Source organism: Microcaecilia unicolor, chromosome 1 (genome assembly GCF_901765095.1).
Source record: "Microcaecilia unicolor chromosome 1, aMicUni1.1, whole genome shotgun sequence".
NCBI lineage: Eukaryota > Metazoa > Chordata > Amphibia > Gymnophiona > Siphonopidae > Microcaecilia > Microcaecilia unicolor.
The window spans coordinates 82,860,085-82,888,050 of record NC_044031.1 but is presented as its reverse complement, the minus strand read 5'-3'; the positions used below and the strand labels follow the sequence as shown (position 1 = coordinate 82,888,050).

Sequence of the window (27,966 nt, the reverse complement as noted above, 5' to 3'; positions counted from 1 at the left end):
TCTGTAATTTCCTGGATCATCCCTGGAACCCGTTTTAAAAATCGGCACTACATTGGCAACCCTCCAATTTTCATGTACTGCAGATGAGTTTTATGACAGGTTACAGATTATGAACAACAGTCAGCAATTTCATGTTTTAGTTCCTTCAGTACATTTGGATACATGCCATCTATCTGGTCCAGGTGATTTACTACTCTTTAATTTGTCGGTTTGGCTCAGTGCTTCTTCCAGGTTCACCGAGATTTCTTTCAATTCCTCTGCATCATCACCCTTGAAAACTACTTCTGGAACCAAAATAATTCATTCAGTCTCTCTGCTATGACCTTGTCCTCCCTGAGTGCCCCTTTAGTTCCTTCATGATCTATTGATTCCACGGGTTCCCAGCTGCATCAGTGAATAAGGGTTTCATTCAGACGGCAGCATGTGATGTAAGAAGTTTATGCCTGAAGTAGTCTTGGTGAAGCTGGAGTAGCGAAACGTAGCACTATGTCCGTCTGAGTCTTTCCAAAGTAAATGGAAATAGAAATTGATGAGAAGAACCTTAAGATAAGTGAAATTTTGATTTTGACAGAAAGCTTGACTTTGGAAGAAAATTATATAGGAGTGTATATGTAGTAAAAGATTTTATATAAGTTGAAAAATGGACTGATGAAGATTTTAGGTGTGGAATGAAAAAGAGTATTGATGCAACAAATATTTGGACTCTATCTACCTTCTGATGATCCTTGAAAATATTTATACTGAGTAATGAATGAAGGGGAACTCTTTTTATGAAAGTTAGAGCAGAGATTGCACTTACATCAGCTTCTAAGCAGGTTATGGATTCAATGCCCCCCCTCCCCCCCCCCAAAAAAAAACAGCAAAACAAAAAACTAGAGTATCTAGCACTAAATGGAGAGGTGGATATAATAGCATCTCAGAGACTTGGTTGAAGTAAGAGAAGAACCATTGGGACACTGTGATACCAGAGTACAAATTGTATCACAAAGATAGGATGGATCAAATTAGATTGGGGTGGTGCTGTATGTTAGAGGTAATTGAGCCAAACAAAATGAAATTCATTTCAGTATAGAAATCTTATGGATATAAATTGACCTAGAAATGGAAAACGTGATGCGATGAGACTTGTGAGTGAGACAAAAGTATTAAAAGTTGTTAAATCACATCCAAATTGTGAGAAATTGCAAGAGGACCTTGCAAGACTGGGCATCCAAATGGCAGATAAAATTTAATATGGACAAGTGCGAAGTGATGCACATAGGTAAGAAGAAACCAAATTATAGCAACATGATGCTGTGCTCCGCATTAGGAGTCACCACCTAGGAAAAGGCTCGTGGTGGCATCATGAACAAAACGTTGAAATTCATCTCTTAGTGTGCTTTGGAAGCCAAATAAGCAAATAATGCTAAGAATTAATGGAAAAATAAAGAATAAAACAATGTCATCTTGCCTCAGTTTCAAGTGTATTTCAAGTTTATTTAAGATTTGATATACCACCCATGGGAATGACCTGAACAATATACAATATACAAGTCACTTAACCCTCCATTGCCTGCCGCATTGAGCCTGCCATGAGTGGGAAAAAGTACGGGGTACAAATAAAAAATCATATGAAAAAGAAGAAAGGAACACCAAAACTAAAATAGGAAAGAACAGAAAGTAAAAAAAAAAAGAAATGCTAAATCACACACACATCATAAACATACTATACCATATCCTATCACTCTATAGTGTGACTGTACTTTGAGTATTGTGTGCAGCTCTTGTTGCCCATCTCAAAAAAGAGAGAATAGAATTGGAATGGGTACAGAGAAAGGAAACCAAAATGATAGAAGATGGAAGAAGTGCGGCAGCTACCTGCATAACATATCACACTTTGGCACACGTAAATGGGAGCGCCATCTGTGTCCCCCCCCCCCCCCCCCCCCCCACAGTACTCTGCTTCTGTGTAACCCCCTCCCACTTGCAGATAAGCACTGTATATGGTAACAGAATTCAAACACGCGTGGGATAAACATAAAGGAATCCTGTTCAGAAGGAATGGATCCTAAGGAGCTTAGCCGAGAGTGGGTGGCAGAGCCGGTGGCGGGAGGCGGGGATAGTGCTGGGTAGACTTATATGGTCTGTGCCAGAGCCGGTGGTGGGAGGCAGGGCTGGTGGTTGGGAGGCGGGGATAGTGCTGGGCAGACTTACACGGTCTGTGCCCTGAAAAGGACAGGTACAAATCAAGGTAAGGTATACACAAAAAGTAGCACATATGAGTTTATCTTGTTGGGCAGACTGGATGGACCATGCAGGTCTTTTTCTGCCGTCATTTACTATGTTACTATGTTCATCAGGTAATTGCAGGAAAGCACTTAGACAGCATGCTGGCATATATTCACTTAAGTGCACACACGTGTAAAGGTAGCATTCTGAACATTTATATGCCTAGATTATAGAACTGACCCCAAAAAGAAACATAAGAAAATGATGGCAGAAAATGAACATGTGGTCTTTCATTTGCCTTCCACACTAACTCCTCAGCTTTACAATCCCTTCCTGTCCCTGGAAATCTTTTGTGTTTTACCCCCTGCTTTTCTGAATTCAGCTACCATTCTTGTCTCCTCCATCTACGCTGTGACCAGGCTATAAACGTATTTGTCTAACACTAGCCTAGTGGTTTGAATGCTATGCTAAGAACCAGGGTACTCGGAATTCAAGTCTGGCTTTTCCCATTTATACTCCTTGGGACCTTGGGCACGTTACTTAGTCCTCCATTAGCTGACGTGAAAACACAAAGCCTCAGTGTGACCTATTTACTAATGAGGTGCTTAACTCACATAAATGTGCTTGAATATGTTAACACTAGAAATGTGCACAGGTCCATTTTTCATTTGTTGTTGGTTCATTTGGCCTTTTGCCCCCAGTTTTCAGATTTTTTTTCAGTTTGTTTCACACATTTAATGTGCATTAAAACTTATTAATGTGCACTAGTTGTCTGAACACAAATTAAATTGGTGTAGCATGCATGAGAGGGCAATTCTATAACCAGATGCCTATAATTAGGCCCCTAGAGGGCACCTGGTAGAAGCCTATCCTATAAAGGAACATAAGCACCTGTTTTCCTTTATATAGTAGTAGCAAAACTGCTTAAATATATGTGTAAAAGTTAGGTGCCAGCACTTACACAAGCCATAGAGCTGGTGCGATGGTTAGCATCTATCTCCTGGAGATACTGTGGCGCCGTGACCCAACTTTTGGTTTGGCGCCCCCCATCTCAGGCCATCCTCCCCTACATCCTACCTTTAAAGATAGTTTTCCCCTCCTGAATACTGACTACATTTCTCACCTAATGTCTTCCCTCAGCTGCGCCCTTGTGGAAACAGGAAGTAATGTTAATGGAGGGGCTGGGGCACAGCAGAAGAAAGACGCTAGAGCTGATGCAGGTAGTGTTAAGTGAAACACTGTCTATTTGGGAGGGGAAAACTGCCTTTAAAAGTAGTTGGAGGAAGGTGGTCTCAGCAAGAGAGAGGAAGGGGATTGTTGGCTCTTCTTTTTGTCCATGCACACACAACACTGGCAGCTAAGCTCTGGGCCAGCTTAACTTATAAGACAAGTGATATCACAGATTTAGGCGTTTGGCACCCTTTTTTCTCTGGCATTCTGGGCCAGAGCCTCTTCTGGTCCATAGGTTAAGCTGATCCTGTATAAGAGCATAAGAATAGTTGTACTGGGTCAGATCAATGGTCCATCTAGCCCAGTATCCTGCTTCCAACAGTGGCCAATCCAGGTCACAAGTACCTGGCAGAAACTCAATTCGTAGCAACATTCATACTACCAATCCCGGAACAAGCAATGGCTTCCCCATGTCTTTCTCAATAGCAGACTATGGACTTTTCCTCCAGGAACGTAACCAAACCTTTTTAAAACCCAGATTCACTAACTGCTGTTACCACATCCTCTGGCAAAGAGTTCCAGAGCTTAACTATTTGTTGAGTGAAAAAAATATTTACTCCTATTTGTTTTAAAAGCATTTCCATGTAACTTCTTTGTACTTTCTGAAAGTAATAAATTGATTCGCTTCTACTTGTTCTACACCACTCAGAATTTTGTAGACCTCAGTCATATCTCCCCTCCTCCATCTCTTTTCCAAGCTGAAGAGCCCTAACCTCTTTAACCTCTCCTCATATGGGAGGAGTTCCATCCCCTTTATTATTTTGGTTACTCTTCTGTGAACCTTTTCTAATTCCGCTATATCTTTTTTGAGATATGGCGACCAGAGTTGAAAGCAGTACTCAAGGTGAGGTTGCACCATGGAGCAATTCAGAGGCACTGTAATATTTTCAGTCTTGTTCACCAACTAAAGGGCAATTTATGCACCTAACTACTAATTAGCATCGGTTATAGCCTATTATTGCTTGTTAACCCCAATTATTGGCTTACTAAGTTTTGCAGGCAACTAATATTACTCTTTAACTTGCGTTTGCAAATTTGGGCATGCATCTTTCTAGAATTACGTGGTATGCAAGTTAAGCACTATTCTGTAGATACGCAGTTAGGTGGCAGACGGGATTCAGGCAGTCACGTGTGTGTACGTACATATGGAAATGTAATTATTATAAACATTCACATGTGTAAACAATGTATAAATGTTAGAATTAACCCCTAAATTTTTTAAGGCACACATACAACCCCAGGCATTACCAAATTTGCATTCCTAGTTCTCACATGTTGATAATTGAGGCCCTTAGACTGCAACCCCTTCATTCTACTTTCGTGCTGAGCATGCAAAATTGCGTACTCACGTTATAAAATAGTTTCAGTTGTGCATATAAGTTATTGGCTAATTATGTACAATTTGACACTAACAGCCAATGATCAGCAATTATTGGAGTTAATTGGCTCTCATGGCCCTAATTTGCAGTTTGGCGTGTAACTGCACTTTGGCACTGTTCTGTAATATTAGTGCTTAAGTTCTATAGCGTGTAACTGCAAGAGGGGTGTGACTATTTGAGGGGTATGGGCTGGGCAGGTAATGCCAAGCACATACGTGCTAACCCCTGGATTCTATATAGCGTACCTAGAGATCTGTGCTGAAATCCAAGCGTATTCTATAACAGTGCGTGTAACTTAATTGGCTTAACAAGCTAATCAGTGTTGATAAACAGCTTTTAACAAGCAATAATGAGCACTAATTGGCAATAATTAGAATTTATGCGCTCACAACTCGCTAAGCATATTCTGAAATTCAGTGCACCTAACTTCTAATGCGCTGAGGCAAAAAGGGGCATGGTTATAGGCGTGGAAATGGGCATTTCGTGGATGTTCTGAAATTTACATGCATAGTTATAGAATATGGCCCAATGCGCCTAAATCTACATGCTGGGATTTACGCCACATTTTCATTGGTTTAAATGGAGGTGCATAGTTTTAGGCGCTGAGATATCAACTAAGCGTATTCTATATATCATGCCTAAATCTAGGCTTAGTCGGCACTGATTTCCACGCTGATTTTATTTTAGGCGCCATATATAGAATCTCCCCCTAAGCTTTTAGTATAGTAGGTGTGAGCATTTCTGCCTGCCATAGAGCTAGCTTAAGTGCTCACATCTAAAGCTACATGTATAACTTCATACTTACAGTAGTATAAGTTTGTGCATAGCCTACCTGAGTGTGCAGTACCTCATCCTGATCTGAGTTTGAACTAAATGCAAAGGGTCTGTTTTGCCTTATGGAGTATGGGTGACTTGAGCAACTGCGGGCTTCTGGTGGACGGTGTTAGAATGTTAAGTGCTGCCAATTTTGTTCTTTTTTGTTTGTTTGTTTTTTACAGCAGTGTAGCGTTCATATTCCGAAAAGTGAGAGGAGGAATTGGGGCTTTGCAGGATTGAGACCAGAAGTCTTCAGGAAATGGGTTTAAGGAGATAACCATCAGCTCAGATCCAAATTACGTTTGAAGTAGCAGTACAAATGAAATTGAACAATAAAGCTTAGTAAAGAGTGAAAATCGTGCAGGATGCTGCGTTTAACCATTTTTTTACCTAATAGAAAAGCTGCCTGTTAGTCATAAACTGTAAACCAAATCCTTCTACAAATGCAGTAATTCTGTTATAGACCCAGCATGCCTAATGTGGTAACAGTAGAAAAGTGAACACTGTTTATAGTAGTTCTTCAGAGTATTGTCTTTTATATATGTATATATTTTACTAGGAATATAGCTACTGCTGCTTCAGACATACATTTAAACACAGAAGGAATTTTGGTTGCCCTCTTGCCAGTCTCCCTGCTCTTCTGCTTAAAGAAGCTGTGTTTGGTTCTAGTATAATAAACAGTGGAAACTATGAGCCCTGATGCACAGATTTAATAAGAGATCTAGAACCCGCGCTGCATGATGGGGGGCTTTGCATGTGTAACCTAGACTGACAGCATCGCTGAACTCTGATTGCACCTATACAAATGCACAATCTTAAAGGTGCTTCAGCTTGGAAGCCATGCCCAGTAGTTTTGAGGACTTATGTGGGTAGTTTATTCATGACCCTTTGCATAGATTTTTCATTGAAGCTACTGGAATGAAGCATTTCCCCATGTTGCAGAAATGTCTTTAGTCTTGTTAACTGGAACCAGCTGTTCCTTTTTCGACCCTATAATTGCACAGGCATAGCATGAGCTAGTAAGGAAGAGGAAAGGGATCTGACATTTGCATAAGGAATACTTTGAAGTTTTACTCTGCATCTGTCATGGTTCTGGGTTTTTGTTTTCCCAATCACCAGATGCCTTCTGTCAAAAAACTTATATGAAGTAGTCTGGTTGTTGTGTTAGTCCATTTGAATGCCCAGAAATAAAATAGCACAACAATAAATAAATAAATAAATAAACCCAGCCCTTGTGTGTCAGTGTTTTCCCCCTCCCCCACACCTACATAAGTACATAAGTATTGCCATACTGGCAAAGACCAAAGGTCCATCAAGCCCAGCATCCTGTTTCCGACAGTGGCCAATCCAGATCACAAATACCTGGCAAGATCCCAAAAAAGTACAAAACATTTTATACTGCTTATCCCAGAAATAGTGGATTTCCCCCAAGTCCATTTAATAACGGTCTATGGACTTTTCCTTTAGGAAGCCGTCCAAACCTTTTTAAAACTCCGCTAAGTTAACCGCATTTACCACATTCTCTGGCAACGAATTCCAGAGTTTAATTACACGTTGAATGAAGATACATTTTCTCTGATTCATTTTAAATTTACTGCATTGTAGCTTCATCGCATGTCCCTAGTCCTAGTATTTTTGGAAAGCGTTCAACTCCACTCATAATTTTATAGACCTCTATCATATCTCCCCTCAGCCGCCTTTTCTCCAAGCTGAAGAGCTCTAGCCGCTTTAGCCTTTCCTCATAGGGAAGTTGTCCCATCCCCTTTATCATTTTCATCGCCCTTCTCTGCACCTTTTCTAATTCCACTATATCTTTTTTGAGATACAGCGACCAGAATTGAACACAATATTCGAGGTGTGGTTGCACCATGGAGCGTATACAAAGGCATTATAATATCCTCATTTTTGTTTTCCATTCCTTTCCTAGTAATACCTAACATTCTATTTGCTTTCTTAGCCGCAGCAGCACACTAAGCAGAAGGTTTCAACGTATCATCAACGACGACACCTAGATCCCTTTCTTGGTCCATGACTCCTAACGTGGAACCTTGCATGACATAGCTATAATTCGGGTTCTTCTTTCCTACATGCATCACTTTGCACTTGCTCACATTAAACGACATCAGCCATTTAGATGCCCAGTCTCCCTGTCTCGTAAGGTCCGCTTGTAATTTTCACAATCCTCCCGCGATTTAACGACTTTGAATAACTTCGTGTCATCAGCAAATTTAATTACCTCACTAGTTACTCCCATCTCTAGGTCATTTATAAATATGTTAAAAAGCAGCGGTCCCAGCACAGACCCCTGGGGAACCCCACTAACTACCCTTCTCCACCTATCACTGGAATGCTTTCTGTAATTCATTAATACTTTATCCAGTATTGCCTTTTAACTTGAAGGAAGGGGATTTTAGCTCCCTAAAACTAGTCAAGACATTTATTAATTTAGTCCAATAAAAATGTATCACCTTATATTTTGGGAGATTCTGTTCTTAATGAATAATTTTTATTTTCGTGTCAAAATGGAAGTGGTTTCTTCCATCAGTCTCATTTAATATTCATATTACAAGAAGGATAAAGAATAAGTGGTGTGTGATTATTTCTCACTTGTATAACAGTAATAGAAGGGTTTCAGGTTGTAGGCAGCAGATACTCATTTTTTGGCCTTAAAATCTGAGGAAAAATTAGTTTTTCCTAAGAACATAACCTTCATTCTTTTATTTGCTTACATTTCATTTTTAATGCTTTGCCATAACCCTTCTGTGGCAATCAAGCTGTACCTGCTGTCCGTTGCCTTGAGTGAATCTCTTTATAAAGAAAGAAATCAGCTATGGTTAGAGCTCTTGGCTAGCAAGAAATCTGGTATTGCAGTTACCCTTCCTTTTCTCTGAGCTGCTTTTCATTACCAGAAGCACACTAAGCATGCCTGATTTCTGCTGTTCCCTTTGAATCTAAATGCATCGCCTTACCACTGACCTCAGCATGCCCTCGAATGTCTCCTTTGCCCCATTAGTTTCATGATTTCAAGGCTCTGACCCAGGTATAGGCATGTTTTTTTAATCTAGCATGCAGCTAAATTGAGACTGCATACAGATTTTTTTTCCACAGCTGTTGTCTAGAGTCCAAGTATTTTCAAAGCACTTAGACTTACAAAGTCTAAGTGCTTTGAAAATACTTTATATTACTGTGTAACTTTGTAAGTCTAAGTGCTTTGAAAATGAGCCCCTAAGTGACTTTGCAACATGGAGTTTTGGTTTATAAGTTGTGCTTTGTGACTTCAAGTCCTGGTGTTCAGGTCAGGGGTATAGACGGACACCCAATTTTGGATGGGCCTGGGTCCAAGATGGGTGGGCAGAAGAACTCCGCCATGTCCCATAAGTGACTTGGTTTCTCCCTCTCTTGCCTGCATGCCATATGGTCTGTCAAACATTCCCCTCCCTTGCATTTCTTTTAAACAGCAGATTTTCACTGGCAGCGAGCAGCAACTAATACACAGTGCTCATGTTGGCTCCACAGCCTTCCCTCTGATGCAGCTTCCTGTTTCCGTGTAGGCGGGAATACATCAGAGGGAAGGCTGTGAGGCCGGTGCGAGCAGTATGTATCAGTCGCTGCTCACTGCAGGCGTAGATCTGCTATTTACAAGGTAAGCAGGAGGGACAGTTGTTGGGAGTTTTCAGCTGGTGTGGCTTGGGGATCCCTGCCAGCCACATCATAGGTATGCTGCTACTGGGTGGGCCTGAGCCCAAAGTGGGTGGGCCTGGACCCGCTCGTGCCCACCCTTGGCTATGCCATTGGTTCAGGTTTTTGTTTAAATGGCCCTTACGTTTGCTATTGCTGCAAAATATAAATGGATTCGTATGTTAGAAAATGTCTTTCAAAAGCTGACTTTATGGGGTATGTGTAGTGTAGATGTTGCTCTCTCTAAGTCACATTGAAGTCCACCGTACAAGTTCTGACCAGGGTGTGAGTTGAAAGCCTCGTGTAGTTTGAATTGTGCTGGTTGGGGGATTTGCATGTCCTGCTTGTTCACACTGCAAGAGGAATGCAGCACACCTCACTATTAAAGAAAGATAAGAGTGGTTGACTCACACATAGCTTAGAGCAGTGCTTTGCAACCTAGTCGTCGGGGCACCCCGAGCCAGTCAGGTTTTTAGGATATCCACAAGGAATATACATTTATGTTTTTATTTCATGGATTTATATCTGGCTTTAAAATCAAAGTGGGTTACAATATAAAACATATCCATCAGACATTAAACAAACATATAAAATCATAACACAACAAAACTAAAGAACGTAATGGACATAACACAACTCTTCCATTGTACGATTCCCTAGTGTGGCTGTGCCACATGAACTTTATCTTACCACAACATCACTTTGTATTTGTTTTCTCCGGCTCCGGAGTCAGTAACGCCTCTCCGGTACTATGTAAGCCACATTGAGCCTACAAATAGGTGAGAAAATGGGGGATATAAATGTAACAAATAAAAATAAATCTTAAACACCATAAGCATACTAGAAAGAGCTACTAAGACAGACTAATGTTTATTCATCAATAAATGTTTTTACAAAATAAAAAGTTTTCAACAATTTTTTTTAATTGATTATAATCTGTACAATTCACATTCAATTCAAATCAATTCTTGTATACTGCTAATATCCCCTTTCCAGGGTTCAGTGCGGTTTACATTCTAGGTGAGTGAAAGCAAATAGTGTTAATGTGAGGTTTGAGAAACATTAGAGACCATTGGATTAGTGCGGGAGTCTAAAAATATTAATGAAAGGATAATGGATAATAGTAGGAGGTAGAAGTCGTGATGGATTGCTATGAAGCAGTCTTTGGGAAGAGAAAAGTTTTTAGCCTCTTCCTGAAGTTGAAGTAACTGTTTTCTGTTCTGATAGGAATAGGTAGAGAGTTCCATATTTTGACTCAAAGAATGAGGAATAGAGATATGAAAATCTTGTGATTTCTAATTGTCTTTTGGAACGGTGGGTGATGCTAGCATCAGTTGTTTGTCTGTTAGACTGGACCAGACATAGTGAAGCGTTCTTAGCAGTTCAGAGGTGAAGCCCTGTAGGATTTGAAGAACTAAACAAGCAGCTTTGAACCTGAGTCTTTCTGCTATGGGAAACCAGTGCAGTTTGTTTATATGAGTTGAAACACTAGTGTTATCTATTCAATCTGTATATTAGTCTAGCAGCTGTATTCTGTATGATACGCAGTTTTTTCTGTTACTGACACAATAGCAAGAAATAGAACGTTACAGTAACCCAGGTGAGTTAGGACTAACATTTGGACTAGTAGTACAAAGGCTTTTTGCTCGAAGAATGATCTGACTAACCGTAGCTGCATATCTCCTTGATATGCAAATCTATCATGCATATCATTGTGAATATCCTGAAAACCTGACTAGCTGGGTATGCTCTGAGGACTGGGTTGAGAAGCACTATTTTAGAGGGAAGTTTTGTATAGTTTGCTGAAAAATCAGCTTCAAAGTTAACTTCCATTACAGATCCATATTTCACTACAGCACCACTTAAAACAATGTGAATCTATCTGTACAATAATGTAATAGCAGGTGTGAGAGAAAAAAAAATTGACTCAAAAAGCAAGAGTGTTCTGTGTTTAACGTTCAGTTGAGCCAATATAAGATATATCAGACATCAGTGAATACAGTCTGTTCTAGGAGTAGTTTCCCTGCCACAGAAACAATTTTGAAGTGGAAGAATACAAATTGAAAATTTTGCTTCTCAAGGAAATACACTAGAACTTGTTGCTGCTGCAGGAGGTAGCAAGTTTCTGTTCAAGATCTGAATGACCCTAGATGACCTCTTAACTTTCAGCCGCTAGATCTATTTTCAAAGTGATTCCTCATGGAGAAAAACAGCAGTTGCTGATGTAGTATTGATAATGTACCTCAGCTGATAAGCGACACAAAATTTAATTGAAGTCAAGGGTAAAAGGAAGGAGAGGTAGAGACAGTATTAGATTTTCTGCTTCAGGATACCATCTATTGGGTGTACTACCGAGGAGAGGAATTTAAGAATTAGCTTTGGTCTGACTCATGTTTCCATTTGTAAAATCTTTCTGTTGCATTTGAGCTTTTGATTTCTTTCAGAGTTGGCTGTTGTACATCTGTGTAATGCGCAAACAGGATGCAGCCTTTGTTGTCCTTTGGAAGTACAAGATAATAAGAGATGCAGGCAGAGTAATTTTTGGTCCTAACTGTGAAAGTGACGTGTCACATCCCAGAAATACACAAAATGATGGTCAATAGAAAGAGAAATGTCATAGAAAAGGACCATATCACTCATCACATCTGTCCAGTTGTTCCCACCTATGGGCCTTGCTCAGTTTATGATCATCTTCCCCCTGTCCTCTTCTGAGGTCCTTCGGGGTAGTGTGAGGTAGGAATTTTATAAAGCATTTTCCAAATATAAAATACTAGTAAAAAAGCCCCGTTTCTGATGCAAATGAAACGGGGGCTAGCAAGGTTTTCTTCTGTGAGTGTGTCCCTGCCCTCTGCCCTCTCTCCCTTCCCCTGTGCTGTCTGTCCTCTCTGTCCCCTCCCCCCTCGGAGTCGAGTCCTTCAGTGTTAAGTTTCCTGCTGTGCTGTTTGTGTTACAGAGATAGTGAGGGCTTCTGCCCTCTCTCCCCTCCCCCCTCTGAGTCCATCACTGTTACAGAGAGAGCGATTTGATTTTGTGCTTTGCTGTGTTTTCCTTCACTGTTTGTGTTACAGAGAGAGCGAGGGCGGGGCAGACACTCATGGGGAAACCGGATATCTCTCCCCCTTCACACTTCCGGCTGGAGGCTTCATTTAGAACGTTGGTGGTGCCTTTTATATATAGAGATGTTTCTGCAAGTGGAAAGTTGCTCTCTTAAAATGACTGCACATGGAAATATGCGTTCCAACAAGAGTATGTGTACTCCGAGGCAGAGTCTGGGTGGAGCAGAGATGAAATTGGGATGTACTTGTACACTTTAGAAAGTGTTCATATTGGGCCTGGAAAAACAGCCCAGCAGTGCTGCCCTTTGGCCCTTCCGTTGCCTAACTGACAAGATACTTGGGCCCTGTTTACTAAGCCACGCTAGAGGCGCGTTAGCATTTTTAGCAAGCGCTAACTGTGTAGGCACCCACAATATTCCTATGGGCACCTATGCAGCATGCACTAATTTTGTACACGCACTAAAAACGCTAGTGCACCTTAGTAAGCAGGGCCCTAAGACTCACTAAGTGCTGAGAAATATCATTATTGTGTGAAACAAAACAATATATGTATTTATAATGATTAGAAAAACACTGAAATTAACATTAACATTTATATCCTGCCATATACCTCTCGGTTCAATGCGGATTACATTAGAGAAGAAGCTAGACGTTTCCAGGAAGTACCTGAATTCATCAATATAAAAAATGTACTATATACTGGTACAAAGAATAGTCTTACTAACCATTACCATCCAAAACAAATTTCCTAAATGAACAGGTTTTTATATGCTTATGAAATTGATTTTAATTGCTTACAGAAAGCAGCAGATCCTGAACATGTTTATCCAAATGAGCTGCCTGAAACGAAAAAAGAATATCTAATAACCTAGTTCTCTTTAAATTCTTTAGGGGTATGTTTACTATGGTGCGTTAGTGTTTTTAACGGGCCTGTAAATTTAAGGCGCATTAAACGCTAACACGCCTATACATTTCTATGGGCGCGTTTAACGCATGTAAACCATTTACGCGTGTTAAAAACGCTAACGCGCCCATAGCGCCCCTTAGTAAACATAGGCGTTAGTGAGGGAAAAGTGAAGAGAGCCACTGTTTTTGTAATTCTGGCCTTTTGTTGGAACACAAAATGACCCAAGGAGGATAATGGGTGTGGCAGATGGCCGTGAAAGAGTTAAGGGCATGATAGGGGGGAAAAACTTTGTGGTGCCCACTTCTCTTGGTCGCCCTAAGCACGTACTTATTTTGCTGAATGGTTAATCCAGGGCTGCTGCATATACACGCTTGGGAGTGGGTTTATAACAAGGTGCCTAAAACAATATCTGGAAAAGTACCTGCTTTGTTGTACCTGTTTTATATAGGCAGCATAAGCGCATATGTTTCTTTATTTAAAAAAAAAAAAGCTGCTGTGTGTACAAACAGGTTTAATAAAAGACACGCATTCATCACACCTCAGCTTTGCCCAGACTCCATTGTGTAAAAGTATAGCACAATATTTCCGTATGTTTGTTTTTTCTTCACTGTTCCCTCTAAGCTGAGCAGGAGTCCTCTGACTGCATTGCTGCCAGGAATGGTGGTGCTTCAATATTGTGTTTCCAATTGTTGGGGTCAAGCAGGTTCCCTGGAATCCTGCAGAGCTTGCCTGTGATACTGAAACAGCACCCCCCACTGGCTAGTCTGTAGGTTGAGGACTGCCGCTCAGAAGGAACAGGGTTTTTCATGTGTATCCTCTGAACTATTTTCTGCATTAAAATATGCTTGCACACAGAAAATATCCCCCCAGAGCAGGTGTAAAGTTATGTGCAAGTATTCAGTTTATGCACTATTGAGGATGTTGCCTTTGCAAAATAGGTTTATGGGCTTTTGGGGTTTAAAAAAAAAACTTTTTAGGTAGCCTCCTATAAAAACACTGTCTTTGTGTCTTGCCTATGCATTTCTGAATATGTAACCTTCCTGCACGTTTGATCCAGGGCGTTGAATGCCTTATAAAAGTTTTCACATCTGTGTACATTTCAAAATACATTAAAGTAGAAGTTTTGGTTTACTGATCTGGAGAACATATGCTACACTTGCAACATGAAAGCACAGTTATGGAAATATTCCAAAAGTAATTGAGAATAAGAAACCAAAAAGTCTTGATTTCATAAGCCTTCACACCCTTTGACTCAATAAAGAAGCCCTTTTGAAGCAATAACAGTCGTTGACGGCTAGATTATATCGCGGCTCAATTTCCGCTCAGATATCAAAGCATATTCTATTAAGTACGCTTTAAGGTAGAAGTACGTTATAGAATACGCCGAGTCCTGCTCCATGTGACTAAATTTAATTACAGTCAACTACGCCAACTAAAACCTGGTGTAAATTCCGATGTGTAAATTAGGCGCGGTGTGGGTGTATTCTATAGCTACGTGCATAGATTTTAGAAATGCCCAGGACCTGCTTATTCCATTCCTATAACCACACCCACTTTTCAACTATGCAACTTAAAATTTACATTCACCACGTTACAGAATATGTTTAGTGAGTTGTGTGTGTAAATCTTAATGCCAATTGGTGCTGATAATTGCTTGTTATCATCAAATTAAGTGCTGATTTAGCCTAATGGTTAGTGTATCAGGTTTGAGACTGGCGACCAGGGTTCGGTTCGCACTGTGCAACTCCTTGTGACCTTGGGCAAGTCACTTAACCCTCCATTGCCCCAGGTACAAAAACAGATTGTGAGCCCTCTAGGGACAGAGAAAGTACCCGCACATAAAAGTGTACAGTGCTGCATACATCTAGTAACGCTATAGAAATGATTATTATTATTAGTAGTTAACCAATTAAGTTATGCGCATTGTTATAGACTACGCGTCAACATTGTGCTTTTTAATTTCTAGCCCCCACCTATGTGGAATAATCTGCCTCTCGACATTCGTGGAGAATTGCCACTTCCCAAATTTAGGGGCCCTTTTACAAAGGTGTGTAAGGGACTATGCACGTGCAGCACGCATCAAATCGGCATTACTGCCCAGCTAGCTCGTGTGCCAGGTGGTAATTCCAAGTTTGTCGAGCGCTGAAAACCTGCAGTAGAAAATAATTTTCTATTCTCTACTGTTGGGGCATTCCCAGCAGTATTCGGCAGTTGGCGCTCACTGGACAGTTTCATGCATTGGGTAATGGTTGAGCCCTTAATGCTAAGTCAATGGGTGGCATTAAGGGCTCAGGCCATAAATAGACGCGCTGGTTTTCATTTTGCACCACGTCCATTTCCTGAACCAATTAAAAAAAAACTTTTTTTCTAGAAGCAGTGGAGAAATGGTCCAGCGAGCATCCAGTACACGTGCCCACACTACTGCAGGCCACGTTTTGGTTCATCTTTGTAAAAGGGCCCCTTAGAGCAGCAATAAAAACTTGGTTATTTGGCCAGGCTTTCAACCAGTGATAATATCGGGGGTTCTATGACTTCTTGGTTTGTCCCTTGTTTCTTCCTCCTATGTTTACTTCTTCCATTCTCTTACTTACCTACTGTTTTCTCCTTGGTGTGTCTGGTGTGACTGTGAGGTCTGCTTTTCTCTGCTATCCTATTTTGATATTGTAGCTCCTTTTCTCAAATGTTGTGTTATTTGTAACTTTTAGGAGTCCTTTTACTAAACTGTGGTAAAAGGGGCCTGCAGCGCAGGGTTGCCAGATTTAAATAATTTTTCCCACTCCAAGCCAGTTGTAAAGCCGCCCAAAACCGCACAGCCCTGCCCCCACCATCACCAACCCCGCCCCCGCCGTCAACAGCTCCACCCCTTATGTCAACAGATCCACCCCCTACATCAACAGCTCCTCCCCCTACGTCATTAACCACGCCCCCCGCGGGGCAAAAACCGCAGCCGGAGAAGGAAAAAAAACTGCCCAACCGAAAGCGAAGCCGCCCAAAAAACCGCGACCAGCAGCAGTCGAAAATTTCCCGCAGAGGGTCGCGGGAAAACCGCCCATCTGGCAACAATGCTGCAGCGCTTGTTTTTGGCAGACGCTGAGGCCCCCTTTAACCAGAGCAGGTAAAAGTCTTCTTTTTTTTTTTTTAAAGAATGGGGGGGGGGCACTTAACACCACCCATTGAGGTGGCGGTAAGGGTTCCTGCGCTAACCCGGTGGTAACAGGGCAGCAAGCAGTACTGCCTGATTACCACTGGGTAAACACTAGCACTTCAAAATTAAAAATATTTCTGTAGTGCCGGAAATGCTGTGCTCTGGGGGTAGAAACTACTGCTGGGCTGCTGTGGTAGCCTGGCGGTAGTGGATAAGCCCGTAGCATAGTAAAAGACCCCCTAAGTTTGTGAACCACTTAGCTCTGTGCACCAGTGAAAGCGTTATAGTAAATGTCCATTAAGAATAAGAATAACTATTTATTTTCATTTATTTTTATAAAATGAGTAACAAATCCTTGACCTAGAATTTTTTTTTTTTTTTGCTGTTGTTATAACAGATTGTAGTATAGGCATTCGTAAGCAGCTAATCTTAATGTAATTCAAGTTTTGATCATATTGTAAGTATAAACAAATATTCACTATGCCATTAAGTGCTGCTTTTCATGTTGTACTGAAGAGAGGCATTGTTTAAAGAGTGACTGAGATGAACATTTGGAAGAAAATGCTTAGGTAGACACATTATTTATTATTACATTTGTACCCCGCGCTTTCTTACTCAAAGCAGGTTTCCCACTCAAAGCAGGTTCAATGCGGCTTACACAGTAATAGGGATTACAGATTATTGATAGTGAAACTTGATAGAGAAAATATAAGTTAAGTACAGCAGAATAATAAAAGATATAGATAGGTAGAGATGTGCAAGTGTTGGGTAAATGGGTATTATAAAGATAGACAACCCTGTCCCAGTTACCAGAGGTGACAGTGATTTGGAAAATGGTGTCTGTTTTCAAACAATGTCAATCCCACCCCCTTTTATAAAAGTATTTATACTTTAACTGGAGACTCTGTTGATTTCAGCAGTAACTGCAGTACTCTGACATATGCAGAGCAACAATATAAGGAGCTGTTACACATATGGAAACCAGTGTCATAGCCACTGGGGGTCTTCGGACCCCCAAAGTCTGCTGGTTTGGCTGGTGGGGGTCCCCAAGCCCTGCCAGCAGAAGCATTCCTGTGGCGATATTTGCCGCTGTGCTGCGTGCCCTGCTTCCCCCTCCCTCGTGTGCATTCTTGGTTTTAAATGAAATTGAGCATGCGCGAGCTTTGCACATGCTCAATTTTACTAAAATCGAGCAAGTGTGCCAGGGCAGGAAAGGGCAGGCAGCGAGGTGCTGAGTATCACCACAGGAAAGCTTCTGCTGTGGGGCTTCGGAACCCCCTCCGGACCAGGGGTGTGGGGTTGCTGCTGGGATAAAGAGTGGTGGGGAGGCAGGGCAAAGTGTGCTTCCTCCCCCACTTTGGGCTCAGGCCTCCCTGAAAGTTGAGGTCTGGCTACACCTCTGGCTTTTAATTGCATGAGTGCTGCTACTTACTTTGGAATTGCAGGGGTTCTGCTCCCCATATTGAATCATAGCGATGTTGCTGTGGGGGGAGGGGGCTTCACATTTAGAAGTACAGCAATGTTGCTGCAGAAGTGGCTGCTTTACATTGAACAGAAGGATGTTGTGTGGAACAAGGAGGGGAAGGAGGAGGCCACACATCTTGAAACTGCAGGAATATCACTGCCAGGAGCTAGGGGATATGCTTCTCATTGAAATGCAGTGATGTCACTGCCAGGAGGACCTATGGGGATGCTATTGTAGGGTGACAGCACTGAGAGAAACTGGTGGGGCAAGGGAAGGGGGTCAGCTGCTCCACTTGGAATCTCAGGGAAGTCGTGCTTGTTGAGGTTCCTGCAAGTATGGAAATGCAGGGAGGAGGATGCAGGAATTTCATGCCTTTAGTGATATGAACATCCAGGTTTCCACAATGCAGAAAAAATGACTGTGACTTTAAATAAAATAAAATAGACACACTGTTTCCAAAATCACAGCAATATTATTAAAGAAAAAAATACAAATAATCTTTTTTTCAAGGTATATTCTTCTGGAAAAGATTGACTTAGCATCTTATTTCATGTTGTTGTACCTAAACTTACTGATCTGTTTTCCACAGAAAATCATTCTGCCCCTCCAGATGTTACCACTTACACCTCAGAACACTCCATACAAGTAGAAAGACCACATGGATCCACGGCCCGAGTAGCACCCAAATACGGCAATGCGGAGCTCATGGAGACTGGGGATGGTATGTCGTAGAGCACCAGCTTGCTTGAGCTGTAATTATTATATCCCTTTGTTGGTTTAAGACATCTGCACGTTGTTTTCTTCACAGCTTATGTGCCAGTCAAGACAGCCTACTGTACAGGCACTGCCTTTGTAGTTCATAGAAGTCCCAGATGTGAAAGATAATGATAAATGTCCCTTGGTGATGTCAAACTTGATATGTCAGAAACTGAGCTTGTCATCCACCATCCCACTTTCTACTCTGCTCATTTTTTTTTTTTTATCCCTTCTGTTCCTCTGCTGTCTCAGGATCTATGTCATGGTACAAAATTCTCCTGTAAATTCTTCCGGTTTTACAGATATCTACACTGAATACTCTATATTTGCTTACACTGTACAGAAAAGGGGTTCATTTTTTAGATGTTGGTTTTCTTGAAAAGCCAGACATCTGTTGCTCTTGATGAATGGAATTTCCTACCCCGCCATTATTTTGGAGACTTATTTGTATGCCCCCTCTCCTTCATTCCTATCCCCAGCATTTATATCCCTTATTAAATGTGCATAATTTTCTTTAATAATAGGACCATCATCTATCCCTTTCTCTTTCGCAGCCAAAGCTCTACTCTTGCCTTGATTGTTGCAGCCTTGTTTTTCTTGGACTCTGTGTTCCGCCTTGCTACTTTACAGACCTTTCGAAAGAAGCAACAAGAATCGAATCATGAGTTGCTTCGTCTTCATATGTTCTTCTTTATCTGCCTCCTCTTGAATTTTTCCACTAGCTCCCTGTCTGCTTTTGCTCTAATGCCAAATGTATCCTCCTTTAATGAAGATTCTGTACTCCTTTGCTTGTGTCTAAGTCTCAGTCTTTGAGTTTCTTTGCACTCCTTATTTGCACTCTTGTTTCCTGCACTCGATTTTTTTCCTTCAAAGTCCTTTGGAATTTATCTCCCATCGCAATATGCTCTGTTCCTTGTCATCAAGCAGATGAAGCCATTACGTATGGGTTATGTCCATTAACCAGCAGGGGAGATAGAGAGCACTCAAACTTTCACAGTGCCCTCTTGGCCAGCTAGCTCCACTGCCTCTTCAGTATTCTCTATCTCCCTTAGCAGGGTGGCCTGAGACCTCTACAGTATTCCCTTCTCCGGAGATGGTCTCCTATTTCTCAGGATTACCAATGCAGACTTTCTTGGCTCCCTGCGGCCCGTCTCAGCATGGAGTGGTGGCTCTCGGACAGCATGCTGCGGCGAGGAATGCCGCTGACGCTCCCCGTTTGGTGCCTAGTGGTAACAGATGCCAGCCTGAAGGGCTGGGGCGCACACTGCAAGGGGAAGCATGCCCAGGGTCTATGGACACCCGAGGAGTCGGAGTGGTCCATCAACCGCCTAGAGTTGAAAGCGGTGTTTCAGGCGCTTCTGGCCTTTCAAGTGACCCTGGAAGGATTGGCTGTCAGAGTGATGTTGGACAACACGACAATGGTGACCTATATAAATCGACAAGGCGGAACAAGGTGCAGAGCACTAGCCACGCAGGCCGAACTGATTTGCCACTGGGCCGAGCTGCATCTTCAGTGTCTGTCGGCAGCTCATATTGCAGGTCAGAGCAATGTGCAGGCCGATTATCTGAGCAGGCATCAGATCGATCCAGCAGACTGGAAGCTGGCAGACGAAGTATTCCTGCAAATCTGTGCCAAATGGGGCAAGCCCGTGATGGATCTAATGGCGACAAGTGCCAATACCAAAGTCCCGTGCTTCTTCAGCAGACGGAGAGATCCTCGCTCGGCGGGGTTGGATGCCTTGGCTCAACCCTGGCCTCCGGGTCTACTTTATGTGTTTCCCCCATGGCCCTTGATAGGGCGCCTGCTCTTGCGGATTCGGCTGCACCCAGGAGAAGTGGTCCTCATCACCCCGGATTGGCCAAGGAGATCTTGGTATGCAGACCTCCGACAGATGCTCCTGGAGGCTCCTCTGCCGTTACCTCTGGTACCGAACCTGTTGACTCAGGGACCGGTAGCCATGGAGGACGCCGGCCGCTTTGGTCTTACGGCATGGCTATTGAGAGGGCGCAATTGAGGGATAAAGGTTATTTGCAATAAAGTTATTTCCACTCTCCTGCAAGCCCGCAAGCGGTCCACTTCCGTGGCTTATGCCAGGATTTGGTGCCTGTTTGAGTCTTGGTGTGCTTCCAGAGCCATTGTTCCAATGCGGGCTCCTGTCTCGCCGATTCTGGACTTTTTGCAGGAAGGTGTACAAAAAGGCTTGGCCTATAATTCCCTGCGGGTGCAGGTGGCAGCGTTGGCCTCCCTTCGTGGTAAGGTGGAAGGCGTGTCTTTGGCTGCTCACCCAGATGTGGCACGGTTTCTTAGAGGGGTGCTTCGGCTCCGACCTCCAGTGCGAGCACCCTGTCGAGCTTGGAACCGGGGGCTAGTTTTGAAAACCCTGCAGGCATCTCCTTTTGAGCCGCTTCGGCGAGCATTGGAGAAAGACTTGACACTGAAGGCCATTTTTCTGGTGGCCATTACCTCGGCGAGACGGGTGTCAGAGCTCCAGGCGCTGTCCTGAAGAGACCCATTTCTGCAATTTTCAGAGTCCGGAGTCACGGTTCGGACCGTGCCTTCCTTTATGCCTAAGGTGGTTTCAGCCTTTCACTTAAACCAGCCTATTTTCTTGCCCTCTTTTACAGAGGAAGAGTTTCCAGAATCTTTTGGGCAGCTGCACCTTTTGGATGTGCGCAGGACTCTGCTGCAGTATCTGCGAGTTACTAACTCTTTCAGGACTTCTGATCAGCTGTTTGTTTTGCTATCCGGTTCTCGCAGAGGGTCTCCAGCGTCTAAAGCCACTATTGCCCGCTGGCTCAAAGAAACTATCTTTTCAGCTTATCTGCTGGCCGGCAGGGTTCCACCTGTAGCCTTTAAGGCACATTCTACTAGAGCGATTTCTTCCTCTTGGGCTGAAACTGGAGCACTCTCTCTTCAAGAGATATGCAGTGCAGCAACATGGGCTTCTAAGCTCTCCTTTGCCCGACATTACAGGCTGGATGTGGCTGCCAGGAGGGATGCGCGTTTTGGTGCACAAGTGCTAGCGCGTGGTGTGGCTTGTTCCCACCCTATCTAGGGATTGCTTTGTTACATCCCATACGTAATGGCTTCATCTGCTTGATGACAAGGAAGGGAAAATTAGGTTCTTACCTTGGTAATATTCTTTCCTTTAGTCATAGCAGATGAAGCCATGAGCCCTCCCTGTATGATTGTCTGTATGCTGTGAATCTGTTTTTCAGGTTCTGTTCTAATTTCCTGAAGTTCCTTCCTTGGGAGAAAGTTGGAAAACAATCTTCAGGATTCATGTTCAGTTTAAATTTAGGAGGATGTGTTGATTCCCTCCAGGAGGCGCGTGTGTTCCCCTCCAGTTCTATAAATAGGAGGATGAGTTCATTCCCTCCAGTGTGTTGGGAGGATGTGTGATTCCCTCCAGGAGGCGCGTGTGTTCCCCTCCACTTATACAATAAGGAGGATGAGTTTATTCCCTCCAGGAGGATGTGCATTCCCTCTTTTATGAGTTCATGCCCTTGTGATGGGCCATCGTTCGCTGTGAGGAAAGCTCTTGTGATTCCCATTGCGGTTTGCCATACTGCTTTGGAAGCTTCAAATACTGAAGAGGCAGTGGAGCTAGCTGGCCAAGAGGGCACTGTGAAAGTTTGAGTGCTCTCTATCTCCCCTGCTGGTTGATGGACATAACCCATACGAAATGGCTTCATCTGCTATGACTAAAGGAAAGAAAATTACCAAGGTAAGAACCTAATTTTCCCATCTTCCCTTTCTCACATGTATATTTTGAATAAACCGTTAACTGTTCAGCAAGGCATTCTTCCTTCTTCATGAAAATCCATTCATTTCATCATGACACTGTTCTGCAGTTACCCTCATCCTTCTTCTGTTTATCTCTCTGTCTTTCAACATTATCCTGTTTGGAGCAGAGATCTCCTCTACCCATTTGTAAGAGTTGCTATATCCCCTTTATGTGTACTTTATAGACTACCCAACTCAATATGAACTAAAATATAGTAGTATGAGTCCAATAATGACCTGTGAATAGAGACCTCGGCAGTCATGCCGGAATCACTGCCCGACAACACTTATCTCATCATCAGTCGCAAAATATTCACAAAGGTCTAGCCTTCTATTTTATTTTGTGTCAAAAATACATTAAAATTCTTGAAACACTTATCTTAAACATCTTAGTTTCTTAGTTATCTCGGACCTGCGTCAACATGCTGTGTTTTGCGAAGCTGAATCAGAGCCCAGTCTTATAATGATGCTGTCACGGTTGTGACTGTATCCCATGCCTACACTCACCTCGCCTCCGGGTGACCAGGCCCTATGGCTGCTGTTTACTGCCTTCTTCCTGTTTCCCAGACATGTTCCAGAGTTCATTCCAGTTCTGGTGTTCCAGCACTCCAGACTTGCCCTGTTGTTCCTGCTGCCAAGCCTCACCTGTGACCTCATCTGTAATTGCCTTTATTAAGCACCTGGGAACTTTCAGGCTTGCCTTTGCAACAGAGGTCTTCCGTTGAATTTTCGTCTGTGTGTGTGTTTGTTGCTGTTCCTGCCCTGCTAGTTCTTGTCTTGTAAGCCTTCAGCTTCAGTTCCCTTCCTGCTTGTGTCTGCCCTGTTTGTCTTCAGCTTCAGTTCCCTTCCTGCTTGTCTGCCCTGTCTGTCTTCAGCTTCAGTTCAGTTCCCTTCCTGCTTGTGTCTGCCCTGTCTATCTTCAGCCTCAGTTCTAATCCTGCTTGTGTCTGCCCTGCTTGTCTTCAGCTTCAGTTTCCTTACTGCTTGTGTCTGCCCTGTTTCTCTTCAGCTTCAGTTCCCAACCCTGTTTGAGAATCCTGAATCCTGTTCCAGCCAAGCCTGTCTGAGAATCCTGAATCCTGTTCCAGAATCCTGAATCCTGTTCAAGCCAAGCCAAACCCTTTCCAGAATCCAGTTGTCCCAGTCCTGCTTGTACCAGCCTGTCTGTGTTCAGCCTCGCTTCCTGTTGGGTGGTTCACCTGCTGCTGTCGCTCACTGGCAGTGGCCCAAGGGCTCAGTACTCCGGACTTTGTGACAGACTGTGACAGATGCTGCCATTCTCCCAGTGTCTACATCATGGCAGTCACCAAGATGACCACCATGCCAGTGGAGGGGGTAGCACGGCCCTCAAGGATATGCAGGACAGGCAGTTGGAGGCCTTTTTGAAGTCCTCCTTTGAGGTGGTCTCACTTGGTCAACAGGCTAGTCTCTGTGGCTCTTATGTGTCTTGCACATTCTTGAGTTGAGCGCAGGCGGCCACCGCAGGGAAGGATTGTGGGTGTCAGTGAAGGAGATGCCCTTGGCCACGATGGTGAGGAGATGGTTGTGGTTCCACCACTGGGCACTGGATCTGGCATCTAAAGCACACTTGGCGAAACTTCCCTTTAGGAATCAGCTCCTTTTTGGGGATGATTTGGCCAAGATTATTAAGGACCTTGGGGATTCCAAGGGGTAGCGGCTTCCAAAGGACAAGGCAAAGTTTTCTTCGTGTGGGTCCCAGTCGTCTCATTTTTGAGAGGCACACAGGTACCGTCCCTGAAAGTTGGGGTCATTTCAGCATCCCTGCTATCAGCAAAAGCAGCAGTCCTTTTGTAGGGATCAGCACCCAGAAGTCGTATTGACTTCCTGGGCAGCCCACGCTTCCCGCACTTCACAATGATGGGGTCTTGGTCCTTTCCTCCGGGCTAGTCATTGGCAGATGCTTGTTGCTGTTTCTAGAGGAGTAGATAGAAGATGGGACGATATACCACCTTTCTTTGGTTATAATCAAAGCAGTTTACATATTATATACAGATGCTTATTTTGTACCTGGGGCAATGGAGAGTTAAGTGACTTGCCCAGAGTCACAAGGTGCTACAGTAGGAATCAAACCCAGTTCACCAGGATCAAAGCCCACTTCACTGACCACTAGTCTACATGGACCAGTACATCTGAACAGTGGGTGTTGAAGATCATTCGGGATGGCTGCAAACTGGAATTCGCGTGAGAGCTGCTGGATTTTTTCCTGGAATCCCTTTGCAAGGCACCCGCCAAGGCTCTGGCAGTGTGGCCCACTTTCGACAAGCTGCTTTGGTTGGGGTGGTGCGGCGGGTCCTTCTGGAGGAATTCTACAGGGGAGTGTTAATCCATTTATTTCATGGTTGACAAAAAGGTCGTTCCTTTCATCCTGTGTTGAACCTCAAGCAGATCAACAGAGCTGTCGAGGTGAGACACAGCTGCATGGAGACTCTTTGTTTGGTGATAGTGGTGATGCAGCCAAGGGAGTTTTATGACGTCTTTGGACCTCAAGGAGGCGTATCTCCATATCCCCATTGGCTGCTGCACCTGCATCACCTTTGATTTGCGGTCCTCAGGAAACATCAGTTTCAGGCCATGGTGTTTGGCTTGGCGACAGCACCCCGCATCTTTTCCAGTTATAATTCCGTTGTATCGCTCCATGGTGCGACCGCACCTTGAGTATTGTGTTCAATTCTGGTCGCTGCATCTCAAGAAAGATATAGTAGAATTGGAAAAGGTGCAGCGAAGGGCAACTAAAATGATAGCGGGGATGGGACGACTTCCCTATGAAGAAAGATTAAGGAGGCTAGGGCTATTCAGCTTGGAGAAGAGACGGCTGAGGGGAGACATGATAGAGGTATGTAAAATAATGAGTGGAGTGGAACAGGTGGATGTGAAGCGTCTGTTCACGCTTTCCAAAAATACTAGGTCTAGGGGGCATGCGATGAAACTACAGTGTAGTAAATTTAAAACAAATCGGAGAAAATATTTCTTCACCCAACGTATAATTAAACTCTGGAATTCGTTGCCGGAGAAAGTGGTGATGGCGGTTAGCTTAGCAGAGTTTAAAAAGGGGTTGGACGGTTTCCTAAAGGACAAGTCCATAAACCGCTACTAAATGGACTGGGGAAAAATCCACAATTCCAGGAATAACATGTATAGAATGTTTGTACGTTTGGGAAGCTTGCCAGGTGCCCTTGGCCTGGATTGGCCGCTGTCGTGGACAGGATGCTGGGCTCGATGGACCCTTGGTCTTTTCCCAGTGTGGCATTACTTATGTACTTATGTACTAAGATTATGGTGGTGGTGGTGGTGGCAGCCTTCCTGAGAAAGGTGAGCATCAGGGTTCATCCCTACCTGAATAACTGGCTCCTTCGAGCGTCCTCATTGGAGGACGGTTTGAGCATAACCAGTTAAGTGGTCTGCCTACTGCGTACCTTTGTGATCAACTTGGAAAAGAGCAAGTTGCAGCCCTCGCAGACTTTCGAGTATCTTAGGGTGTTGTTCGATACACAGGTAGGGAAGGTCTTCTGGAGGCCCACAGGCAGAAGCTGTCCTCCCAGGTGGCCTGTCTGCTCCAGCTGCTGGGTCCGAAAGCATGGGATTATGTGCAGATCTTGGGCTACATGGCTGCAACCTTGTACATTCTTCCATGGGCTCGATTCCACATGTAGGACCTCCAGCTGTTGCTGCTTCACAGGTGGTCTCTTTTAGTGGATGACTACCATCTTCAGATTCCATGGACAGCCCAGGCCAGGCTTGGGATGAGTTAGTGGCTTCAGTCCAGCAACCTACAGTGTGTGTGAGGGGGGGGGGGATCTCAGCCTCCCTGGATTAGGTGGTGGTGATGATGGATGTCAACCTTGTGGGCTGGGGAGCTCACTGCCTAGACAGGACAGTGCAAGGCCTTTGGTCACCAGAAGGAGGCAGTGTGGCTGATAAATTGGTTAGAATTGAGGGCAGTTCGGAAGCCTTGATAGCGTTCCTCGGTCTCTTGCGGGACAAGGTTGTTCGGGTCCTGTCTGACAACACTATGGCAGTAGCATATATCAACAAGCAGGGTGGTACCAAGATTGCTGCCCTGGCGATGGAGTCCACTTGTCTGTGTCAGTGGATGGAATGGCACCTGTCTTTTCTCTCAGTGGCACACATTGCAGGAGGTACCCAATGTTCAGGCAGACTTTCTCAGTTGCATGATGGTGGATTCTGGAGAGTGGGAACTCTCCCATTAGGTGTTGAGATGGATAACGGACCACTGGAGGGGTGCCAGAGATGGATCTCATGGCGACTCAGTCCAGTGCCAAGGTGTCACAGTTCTTAAGGAGGTGGAGGGTGTGACTGCTTTCTTGAAGCTGTGGTCCTCCGGGGGTCTGCTTTATGTCTTCCACTATGGCCAATAAATGGCCGGCTTCTGGGGTGAATTGCTCAGCATCTGGGCCTAGTGGTGCAAGTGGTACCAGAGTGACCTCGATGGCCCTGGTATGTAGACCTGGTATGGCATCTGGTGTATCACCTGCTTCGGTTAGCAAGTGGCAAGTTGCTTCTAGCGCAGAGTCCTTTTCTCATGAAGAATCCCTCCCATTTGATCTTATGACCTGGCTCTTGAGAGGAGGAAATTGAGGAAGAAAGGCTATCCAGACTTGGTGATTACAACGCTGCTGCATGCTCAAAAAAAGTCAACCCCTATCATCCTATGCAAGAGTTTGAAGGACCTTCGACACCTGGTGTGGGTCGCAGGGCGTGGTCAAGTCGGTGGCTTCGCTGGCCCATATCCTAGCCTTCTTGCAGGTGGGGTTGGACAATGGGTTGGTTCTGGGTTCTTTGAAGGTGCAAGTGACGGCGTTGGTGTGTTTTTGTGGCCAACTGCAGGGCAAATCCCTGGCTGCGCATCTGGACGTAGACCGGTTTTTGCATGGTGTTCACTATCTTCATCTGCCATGGCAGCCAGTTTGTCCGAAATGGCAGCTGAATGTGATGCTGTGGGCCTTCCAGAGGTTGCTGTTTGAGCCTTTGGATCAGATCTCTGTGAAGGACTTGACCTTGAAAACAGTGTTTCTGGTGGCCATTGCGTCAGCCTGTCTGATCTCAGAGTTGCGGGCATTTTCATCTCTGGATCTGTTCCTTTGCTTTACTGAGGTGGGAGTTCAACTTTGGACCATACCGTCCTTTCACCCAAAGGTGATCACAGGCTTCCATGTGAACCAGCCACTGTCCCTCCCGTGTTTTCTGTGGGAAGACTACCCCGAGGACTTCCGGGCTGTTTGTTGTCTGGATGTTCGGCAAGTCCTGATCAGGTATCTGGAGATTACCAACAATTTCCGGCTCTCGGATCATCTCTTTGTGCTGTTTGTTGGTTGGAGGAAGGGCCAGCAGGCAGCTAAAACTACTATTGTGCGTTTGCTGAAGGAGGCTATTTCATCATCAGCATACCTGTTGGTGGGGAAGGACCCACCCAGCTTGCTGAAGACACACTCGCCCAGAGCGCAGGCAACGTTGTTTGCAGACGTGCAGGTGGTGTTGGTTAGATGAGATTTGTAGATCC

The 27,966-nt window shown here is 44.0% G+C and overlaps 1 protein-coding gene across 1 annotated transcript in view; it reads left to right on the top strand.

The window, feature by feature from the left end:
• Positions 1–27,966, top strand: part of DIP2C (disco interacting protein 2 homolog C) — a 763,198-nt gene that overhangs the window by 445,374 nt on the left and 289,858 nt on the right. The window contains 1 exon segment of the mRNA XM_030198809.1: positions 18,474–18,605. Coding sequence (XP_030054669.1) covers positions 18,474–18,605 — 132 coding nt within the window.